The sequence below is a fragment of the Lagopus muta genome, chromosome 2 (genome assembly GCF_023343835.1).
Source record: "Lagopus muta isolate bLagMut1 chromosome 2, bLagMut1 primary, whole genome shotgun sequence".
Lineage (NCBI taxonomy): Eukaryota > Metazoa > Chordata > Aves > Galliformes > Phasianidae > Lagopus > Lagopus muta.
Genome location: NC_064434.1, coordinates 22,638,869 through 22,649,272, shown reverse-complemented (window position 1 = coordinate 22,649,272; position 10,404 = coordinate 22,638,869). Strand labels below are relative to the sequence as shown.

The 10,404-nt window shown below is 44.0% G+C and overlaps 1 protein-coding gene across 5 annotated transcripts; it reads left to right on the top strand.

Moving 5' to 3' along the window:
• Window positions 1–636: 636 nt before the first annotated feature.
• LOC125689596 (glutathione S-transferase 3) lies at window positions 637–8,196 on the top strand. Of its 5 annotated transcripts, none has more exons than XM_048937004.1 (8): window positions 637–768; window positions 908–1,060; window positions 1,486–1,591; window positions 4,345–4,396; window positions 5,334–5,466; window positions 5,829–5,970; window positions 6,596–6,727; window positions 7,440–8,196. In XM_048937004.1, the coding sequence occupies exons 3-8, from the start codon at window positions 1,505–1,507 to the stop codon at window positions 7,581–7,583; spliced, it is 690 nt and encodes a 229-aa protein (XP_048792961.1). In that variant the 5' UTR covers window positions 637–768; window positions 908–1,060; window positions 1,486–1,504; the 3' UTR covers window positions 7,584–8,196. The 5 variants fall into 5 exon arrangements, with proteins under 5 accessions (XP_048792961.1, XP_048792958.1, XP_048792956.1 ...); XM_048937001.1 differs by having other exon boundaries at window positions 908–1,073; XM_048936999.1 differs by having other exon boundaries at window positions 908–1,079.
• The last annotated feature ends 2,208 nt before the right edge of the window (window positions 8,197–10,404 follow it).

Genomic DNA, 10,404 nt, shown 5'->3' with positions numbered 1-10,404 from the left:
TAGAGGGACAAAGAGAACGAGGAACGCCTGGAACCCGTGGGGCTGGGCACAAAACAATGGCAGACTGCCCCATGCAGTGCCTCACTTGGATGTGTCTGCAGTCTTGGAAGCTTGACTACCCTACGTTCTCCTACAAATGGACCTTGAGCTTGTTTGGAGGTTCTAGCAGGGGAGCGCAGCTACCGTATACCCTTGACCGATGAACGGTACCGTCTCTATCGGGGAAGGTCGTCCTCTTCGACCGAGCGCGCAGCTTCGGGAGGGACGCACATGGAGCGGTGAGGGAGGAAGGGGACACCCGCCTAGCCAGCCAGATCAGCCGAATCAACCCTGGCGATCAATGGGGTGACAGATGTCGCAGCCAGATCGCCCTCACATCCAGAGCTACAAGCCGCCACAAGCGATATATAAGGACCAACACCGTAATGTCTTCCAGATCATGGTGATGCACGGTGGGTCTGAAAGTTCCAGGAAACGGGCGGCAGAAGCAGCTCTCAGTGTTGTTTCAGAACTAAACGCTTTTGCTCTAGAATACTCGGCGCACGTTAACATTCTTTCTCGCTTTGCATTCCACCCAGCAGGCCTTGCGCGTTATGCAAAGCAGAGCCTTCCCACTGGCGGGCTGCGGGGGGCCGTGCCGGCCGCCCTGCCTCGGGGGGCGGCACCGGGAGGGCTCGGAGCGCTCGCCCCGCGCTCTGCGTGACATTGAGCTTCTCGCGGCCGCGCGCTCCGAACCCACCGGCTCCTGGGCAGCGACCTGCGGCGGGGGTACGTGCGACCCCGGCCCTGCGAGGCGGGGGGTGTACAGGGGGTCGGGCAGGGAGCGGCTCTCGGGGAGCGTGTCGAGCCGGGACTGAAAACGGCTTCCCGTGCTCGTGTGCGGGTGTTTCTGGTGCTCTGACTCAAGGGTGGCCCGGCTTGGAAAGCCTCTGTGAACCGTTATGTCGCTTTGGTGGAAACGTGGCTGTTAGCGGCGATGGACTGAGTAACTGTGCTGAAAGTCGCGTTTGTGAGGCCAGCGCGGGCTGCCCGGGGAGCGGCGGGGTCACCGTCACAGGAGGTGTTCCAGAAAGGTTTCGGTGTGGTACTGGGGACATGGTTGGTGGGGATGTGTTGGTGGCGGGTGGATGGCTGGACGGGGTGATCTGGGAGGTCTTTCCCAACCTTACCTTGGTGATTCTGTGATTCTGTTATTCTACGATTTTCCAGCCTCAATGACTCTATGGCTCTGTTAACACCTGCTGATGCACTCAAGTGGCAACTCTTGTTATCTCCTGCTTAGCATCTGATGCTTCCTTTTTCAAGGTTTGGGGGGAACTGCGACCATGCCACAATAAAACCAAGTCTGTACAGACAGCAGCTTTGCTGAAATGTTTTGTCTGAAATTAACCCAATTTTCTGTCCTGTGGGTGACTTGTGAACCAGTATCCCAAGAGCCATCCATTTTTTGAATCATTTATTAACAGATTTCTTTTCCATTTTTAGGTGAAGGAAGTCTGAAGCCATGGCTGCAAAACCTGTACTCTACTACTTTGATGGAAGAGGCAAAATGGAGTCGATCCGCTGGCTGCTGGCAGCAGCTGGGGTCGAGGTTTGTTTCATCTTTGTAACATTATTCTGTGTGTTCTAAGCTTGTCTGGAGTCAGAACATGGGTCATTGATCAAAGAAGCACCGCTAGATGCAATAGGAAGTACTGGCTATTCATTTAATTCAATCGGTTTAGGTGCGCTAAAGTTTAAGTTCCATCTCTTCTCAAACATGATGCTATCATCCAGAACTCTGCTTAATGCAAGAACAATTAATGATTAAGCCTTCTTAAAGTCCCTTACCCAGCACTATTGAGCTCAATGATATATTTGTTCTGGGAATAACAAATATAATGTGTGCCAAAGCAAACAGCAATGAATTTGCTTTGTCTGATCTTTATCTTTTCGGTTGGAATGCTCATTCGAGGATCTTTATGTTTTCCTTCCATCCTTTGCAGTAAGCTGCAGCAGGGCACTTGCATTGTCCTGCTTGCACCATATAGGAAGGCGTAGCAGGGTGAAGTGAACAAGATGACTGTAACAGCAACCTGCACATGTATGGCACATGCAAACACATATACGTGGATGCCTAACATTGGTGTCTTCATCTTGAACTGATTCCTTCCATAATTAACGGCCATCTTTAACCACAGTGATTGTAACTACATCATACATATCACAGGCAATTCTGCATCTGTTTGTTTTTCATCTGGTGAATAATTCATCTTCAGATGTCATAAACATGCATCTGCATTAAACTTTCTGCTTGGCATGATTACTGAACATCATTTTGCAAAGGATTTGTTTTAACTTTCTAAGAATTTGTTCCTGTCTTGCTCCCAGATCAACCTATTGCACTGCAGAGCTCTTTTCCACATATCAGAAAGCACTGTGAGGACAGCCTGCTCTGTCCTGTTGAATGTCTCAGGTTAAATTCCCTCTTCAATACCAAATAAAACATCCTCACTCTGGTTCTTAATGCCAGATTTTCTACTGGAGTTGCCTTTAGCAGCATTTCTCAAACTAAGGGTGCACAGCACCTTGCTCTGGAAGATAGGAATGGGGAACAGAATAAGCCCTCCATAATCCATGACCTGCTTCAAAAGCTGGACATTCACAAGTCCATGGGGCCAGGTGGATTGCACCCTAGAGTGCTGAGGGACTTGGTAGATGTGGTTGGCAGGTCACTCTCCATTATTCTTCAGCAGTCCTGGCTAACTGGGGATGTCCAGGTGGACTGGAGACTGGCAAACGTGACACCCATCTTCAAAAAGGGCCAGAAAGATGATCCTGGTAGCTGCAGACCTATCAGTCTCACATCAGTGCCAGGGAAGGTTATGGAACAGATAATCTTGAGAGCCATCATGGATCAATTAAAGGTGAACCAGGGGATCAGGCCCAGTCAGCATGGGTTCATGAATGGTGGATCCTGCTTGACAAACCTGATTTCGTTCTATGACAAGGTGACCTGCTTATTGGATGAAGGTAAGGCTGTTGATGTGGTCTACCTGGACTTCATTAAAGCCTCTGACACTGCTCCCCACAGCATTCTCATGGAGAAGCTGGCTGCCCACTTTTTGGATGGACATACGCTCCGCTGGGTGAAACTGGCTGCATGGCCGGGCCCAAAGAGTTGTGGTCAATGGAGTTAAAGCCAGTTAGCAGCCAGTCACAAGCAGGGTCCTCCAGAGCTTGGTACTGGGGCCGCTTCTATTTAACATCTTTGTTAATGATCTTGATGAGGCCATTGAGTACACCCTCAGTAAAACATCAAGTTGGAATGGAGTGTTGATCTGCTGGAGGGGAGAAAGGTACTACAGAGGGACCTGGATGGACTGGATCAATGGAACAAGGTTATCTGTATGAGTTTCAATAGGGCCAAGTGTTGGGTCACAACAACCTCAGCCAACCCAACAGGCTTGGGGAGGAGTGGCTGGAAAGGTGTCTGATGGAAAGGGACCTTGGTGTACTGATGGACAGTCGGCTGAATAAGAGCCAGCAGTGTGCCCAAGGCCAATAGCGTCCGGGCTTGTATCAGGAATGGTGTGGTGACCAGCACTAGGGAAGTCATCCTGCCCCTGTACTCAGCATTGGTAAGGCTTCACCTCAAGTACTGTGTTCAGTTTTGGGCACCTCAGTACAGAAGGGACATGGAGATGCTGGAGGAGGAACAAGGAAGGGCAACAAGGCTTGTGAAGGGCTTGGAGAATATGCCCTATGAGGAGAGACTGAAGGAACTGGGGCTGTTTGGTCTGCAGAAGAGGAAGCTGAAGGGAGACCTTGCTGCTCTCTTTCATACCTGAAAGGTGCTTACAGTGAGAGTGGGGTTGGTCTCTTCTCACTGGTGTCAGGTGACAGGATGAGGGGAAATGGCCTCAAGTTGTGCCAGAGGAAGTTTAGGTTGGATATCAGGAAAAACTTCTTTACAGAAAGTAAAGTGCTCAGTTGTGAAGCACTGGAATAGGCTCCCAGGGAGGTGGTTGAGTCACCATTCCTGCATATGTTTAAAAACCATTTGAATGTGGTGCTCAGGGACATGATTTAGTGGAGGGTTATTAGAATCAGGGCAGTATGGTTATGTTGTGGTTGGACTTGATGATCCTTAAGATCTTTCCAACCTGAGCATTTCTATGATTCTAGGAGATTTTGCCAGTGAATTTTTCTCCCTTAGGGCCATGTCTGGAATGTAGGGGCCAGAGCGTGCACTGTCTTCTTTGTTAAGCACCACCCAAGTTTGTGTGCTCTGGAAATGTCTAAAGGTGCTCATTTCTTTTTCTTCCTTATTCTTTTCTTTCTTTTACTTTTTTTTTTTCCCAGTTTGAAGAGGTGTTTTTGGAAACACGAGAGCAGTATGAGAAACTCCTGCAAAGTGAGTACATATGAGACCTCAAGATAAGTGTGAGCAGGTTCCGCTCGGTCCCAGAGAAGATTGAAGACTGTGTGTACTGACTTCCATATGGAAAAGAGGGAATTAGAACAGAGCTTTGAGCAGCTGCAGAGACTGAATGTTTTCACATGTGGGCAGGCACAAATGAAAACTGAATGTCCTTCCAGCTTGCAGTTTTGCAGTCCTCTTGGCTCTTTTGTTTGTGTGCTGCTGCCAAAACTTTGTTGGCAAAAATTCACCTTAGGTGAATGCGCAGCTTCTGGCTGCCCTCACTTTTTTTTTTTTTTTTTTTCCCCAAGTCTTCAGCATTACAGCAGTTGATTGTCAGTTGGCCATAAAATATAGTAGGCCCTGAGTGTTTGTAAATCCTGCTTTGAAACAGCTTTGCCAGGATTCTTGGATTCTCATTCCCAAGGAAAGCAGCATTGTGGAATTAATCCCATGGGAATGTTATCCAACAGCCTTATTCCAGGCTTCAGCAACTTGCACATGCTTGTCCTAAAAGTTCATGGAATGCCCTGCTTTAGCTTAAGATACAGGTTATAAGGAAGAAATTTTATAATCTAACATTTGCTTCATCTGTGTTTTAATAGTAGGAAATAAATACATTTTTATGTATTTAGAATTAGTTTACGTCAACTAAGCTTCTTACTTAATGTGTTTAGTGTCATGATTGTCCAAATTATATTTCAGTTTCATCATAAGAGCTGTTGTACACAACCTTACCTGCACTTTCTCTGAACTTTGGTTTTTTAAGGTTAATAACCCACAGTTATTCCATTCTTCACTTTAATTAGTCTTAATTTACTGTTTGCATGGAAATATGCCAGTTTAATAAAAAGACTCCCTAGAGCAAGCTCAGGAAGAAATCAGATGTAGATGTACCAATACAGTAATATGTGGCTTTCTCTTTCTTTAGGTGGAGTCCTCATATTCCAGCAAGTGCCCATGGTGGAGATTGATGGGATGAAGTTGGTGCAGACCAGAGCCATCCTCAACTACATAGCAGGGAAATACAATCTCTATGGGAAGGACCTGAAGGAGAGAGCCCTGTACTGTACCAGTACTACCCTTCTTGAACATATTATAGTAGTTTAGATACATGAAGAATAAACTGCATATTTGCATACTCAGAGAACCACCTTTGCTTTGGTGATGCGTAATTTGCAGTAAGACTGACAGGCCACAGTTAAATGCAACCCAATTAGTTTGTTCTGATCAGTTTATCTCGATGTAAAAAATGGTTGATATGTGGGCCCATTGTCTAGTAAAATATTAATATAACTTGACAGAGGTATTCAAGAGGTGACTAAATACTGAACTATTTCTGCATGTGGAAATTCAACTTTAACACTGTGCAAATCTGTGCTTGTGAAGGCACCAGCCTATTTAAGTTTTGTTGTTTGTTTTTAAGGATTGACATGTATGTTGGGGGAACAGATGACCTTATGGGCTTCTTGTTGAGTTTCCCGTTCTTAACAGCTGAGGATAAAGTGAAACAATGTGCCTTTGTAGTTCAAAAGGCTACAAGCAGGTACTTCCCAGCATATGAAAAGGTACGTAGGAGAATAGTTTCCTCCTATGTTTCATTTTTATTTATATTTTTAACCACAGTAACAAACAGTCATTACTACAGCTTCAAAAATGCTTTTAAGTTTCCCCTGGCAGATGTAGGAGGAGTACCTCCAAGCAACAAAGTTTTCTAATCTAAATGGCCTGATGCATAGGCCAAGTTCAGATCTCAGTGTTTATCTTGCTGATCTCTATTTTCTCATTGAAGCTGTAACAGAGTTAAATATATTATATATATATATATATATATAAGTCCGTATATATATATATAGTCTGTATATATATATAAAATATATATACAGACTAAGATTTCTTAGTCTGTAAATTCCAGTATGATATAGTGTATGGTGTTACCTGGGGCAATAGGAAGGAAGGATGGGTAAGAGAAGCCCTGGGATTCCAGACTGCTGCTGGGAAGACTGCTCACAGATCAGTGATCAGTGATTGCAGGCATTGAACTAACATCTCCCACTCTGGGAGTATTCCTAGTGCCATGGGAGAGAAAGATGAATAGAACAGAATTGTTACCAAAGGCGTACCTGAGCATTTTGAAAAGATAATTCCATCTGCTTATCCACTTTGGAACATTTTCATTTCTGACATCTCTAGGTTTTGAAAGACCATGGCCAGGACTTTCTTGTTGGCAACCGTCTCAGCTGGGCAGATATTCATCTTCTTGAAGCTATTTTAATGGTAGAAGAGAAGAAGTCAGATGCTCTCTCGGGATTTCCTCTGTTACAGGTGACTTACATTAACAATATACTCTGTGGCTGGAGATATGGTAGAAAGACATTTCAAAGTCTGTTTTGTGTGGACAGTTCCATAAGAGAAGGTGTCTGTCACTCTTTTATTGTAGTCTTGCTCTGCTTGCTTTAGGATGAACATCCTAATAGGACTCATCTACAGAATGTATTATTGTTTAGAGTAATTCCTATAAAGCCTGAAGAAAGCCACTCTCCTTTTCTTTTGGTTGCTTCTTTTCCCCCTTCTCACCAGCTCTATAATGCCAGAAGCAGAAAGTATTTTCTAGATGAAGACATGATTTGAGGAGAATACACATCTGAAACCACAAGTAACTATTTCCACATCATCGTACCTCAATACAAGGTGGAGGGCTGTTTAATCACTATTTAAAATGAAGTTGGGGTGAGAGAGGGTAAATTTACCCATAGCTAAGATGGTATTTCTTTTGTCTTGCATTTGCAAACCACTTTTTAAAGGATGTTAATGACTTATTAGGGAGACTGAGGTGAATATAGACAAAGGTCTCATCAGTATTTCCTGTACTGACGGAGCAGTACTGGACATGTATCTTCAGCAGCAGCTGATACTGTTTGCTTAGTGATTTCTGTCAGTGCTCCCCTCTTCACTCAAATCCTCCACTTACACAAATGTGTATATTCTCGTCTTACTTTGCTTTTTAAATGCAATGTTCTTACCATTTCCCTTTTAGGCATTTAAAAAAAGGATAAGCAGCATCCCCACAATCAAGAAGTTCCTAGCGCCCGGAAGCAAGAGAAAACCTATTTCTGATGATAGATACGTGGAGACTGTGAGGAGGGTTCTCCGTATGTATTATGATGTAAAACCAAATTAGGGTGCTTGTCTAAAACAAGGGCTGTTCTTAGTTGAAGAGAGCTACCAGATGGCATAAGTAAACTGTGCAGAGAAGGTGAGGAGGCATTTGAAAGTAGTTGTAATGAGCAGTACCTTGAATTCTCTGATACAAAATACAGCATACAAGTATTTTGCTTACTAATATAACGCTTTGCTACTAATCCATTCTTGAGATTTTTCTGGTAATTGCTACCAATTGAAATGGCATCAAATGTGCTGTTTTCCAGCAGTCACACCAGAAAAGGGGAAAACAAAAGTGAAAGAAGTGTGAATTGCTGACTGACAGCTCCAGCATCTTGTGGTAGCTCTGAGGGTCCAGATCAGGTTTCTGTATGATTAGTTCTGATTCAAGTCCTTAGTGATTTTAGATTCACTTTAGGAAATGAAACAAACAGCTTTTAAAGAATGTAGGACAGAGATGTTTCTCTTGCCAGATATATTGGATGTTACTGATGCGTGAAGTACCAGTGTGCCTTCATAACTAAGCTGCATTTTAATTACTGAATTGGGAAATAAAATGACTGCCAAATGTCATATTTGTATAACTGGCCTATCTAGAAGATCTATTCTAATAAATAAACTCATTATCCTTACATGTGCTTGTTGTCATGTTTGTCTCATGATGTAAGGCTGAGCTTTGCAAATTGTTGTGACTTGTCTTTGAGGATATATTCTTGATGCTTGATTTGAAGGAGGTCCTTATCAACCTGAAATGAAAATCCTTATCAAGATCCTTATCAACCTACTCATGAAAAAAAGTTGGAAGGGCTGCTTAATAGGATGCTATCTTAGGCTTTCATAGCTTTTATAGTTCTGTATTAATTATATAGTTGAAAAGATTTCTGCTCAATCTCCAGTGTCACTGCTTAATTCCCAAGCTGGCTGTATGCTGAGAAATGGGATGCATCTTGACCTTGTAATGCAGCAAATACACTTGAGTAAATTTGATGAATGAATTGCCCACTAGGGAGCTGTCTCACAGCTTCAGAGCGACTGAAGTTCTCAGCACTATGAAAGCCAGAAGAATAGAAAGATGCCAAATGTAGGCAAAATGTGTCCCCTGCAAGGGTTCTGATGTCTTTACCGTGCACTTTATTTGTAGTGAATAGTTCAGGCTGTGGCAGGAAGATCAAGGGGCTGCAAGCACCTGGAACATGAGCGTATGCTTTGACATGGAATGAAGGAGCTTGTCCCTTGGCTGATTTCCAAAAGGGACATGGGGGTTCCTGGACCTGGAGGTAGCCCTGGGACTAATGCCACTGAGTCAGGCACGGATCTGAGGTTCAGGAAGGGCTTTTCTGATCATGCATACTTTGGGGCTAGAATGTTCTAGATTTAGGAGGAGTAAGCTGCTGTTCCATTATAATCTCATTTTCACATATTTTTTAGTATGTGAGTAGCCATTTATGAGCCTGAAAGTCACTTAGAGCAATTTCCCTTTTTTTCTTGCTGACACCAGCACATTATGGTGTTTGGTACACTTGTTGCTCAGTTGTTTCTTTTTCATTCATTCCTTGCGTATTTGTGATCAATTGTTTCTACTTCTGTCCTTGCTGGAGTTCAAGTTCCCCTCTTTTAGACCATGTTGTTTCTACTGTTTCTACTGTTTCTATTGTTTCTACTCTTCTTCCCCCCCTTCCCTCCCCCAGCTGATTCCAACCCCCCTGTTGAAATGCAGCTCAAAAGCTGTCTTTGTGCAGAAGGCTGAGGACAGCTGGCTGGCTACGGTTGCTGCCAAGTGGGACGCCAGAGTAGAGTTCAGTAGTTACCATAGGAGCTGCCAAGGGCTGTGCAGGAGGGAGCTGCTTCTAAACCGGGATCTCTTAAATAAGGAGTCCAACTGCCTGTTTGTTTATTGTTAAAGTTGTAAATCAAGAATTGCAACACCCACAGTGCCTGCAGATTTATATAAAAACCCTTTTGTGTGGTTGTTAGTCGTTGTAACAGATTTACAGAATCTCTTAGCTGTTACAAAACGTTCATAAATGCATCTTGAGTGTGACATGGGGATTCTAGAGAGTGGCTTTCCCCAGCAGAGGGAAGAAAACAGAGCATAGGATACTGCTCAGCCACAGTAGCTATCCTATACTGATCAAGGTTTTATTGTTGGCATCATACATAAGATCCTGCTTCTAGTGAAGTTTATTCTAGATCCCAGTTGCTACAGGAGATAATTTCAGCTTTAGGCACTTACAGGCACTCCATTTCAACACTATAAAAGCTGTAGGCCTTGAATTAAATGGGTGTTACACTTTTTCTGCCCTAGATGGAGCCCTGCTCCTTCAGCAAGCGCTCATGTGGAGACTGATGAGATGAAAACTGTGAAGACATGGGGAGAAAATTGTGCAGCCCCGAGCCATCCCCAGTAACACAGCAGGAAGAGTACAGCCTCTGTGGCAAGGAGCTGAAGGACAAAGCCTGGTACAGTAACTCTAAGCACCACATGCCTGGTTTTGAGCTATGGCTACTTCTGCAGTCATGGAAAGAAGTATGTAACTCCAGGTGGCAATTTATCTGAGCTGCAAGGAAGGGTTAGCCTCTTATCGTGTGACTGCAAGCATGTCTGTATGTCTCACAGGAGTTAAGAGCAGAATTCAGTCTTGTACAAACCCATGTGCAGCAGCACCTTCTAGATTCTGACCACGTCATTGTAAAACTTCCTTTTGTTGTGTTTGCTTAAGATTTCTGCTGCTGCAACTTGTGTGCCTCTCCTCCTTTTCTGAGAAGTGTTTGTTCCCGTCCTCTCATTAGGTAGTTGAAGACAGCAATTAAACCCTTGATACTCTGCAGTGTAATGTTTT

Bases quoted from the DNA above. Each gene is read 5' to 3' on its own strand.
- LOC125689596 (XM_048937004.1), top strand. From the start codon at position 1,505: ATGGCTGCAAAACCTGTACTCTACTACTTTGATGGAAGAGGCAAAATG. The intron at 5,467-5,828 runs GTACTGTACCAG...TTTGTTTTTAAG, and splicing joins GACCTGAAGGAGAGAGCCCT to GATTGACATGTATGTTGGGG. The intron at 5,971-6,595 runs GTACGTAGGAGA...TGACATCTCTAG, and splicing joins ACTTCCCAGCATATGAAAAG to GTTTTGAAAGACCATGGCCA.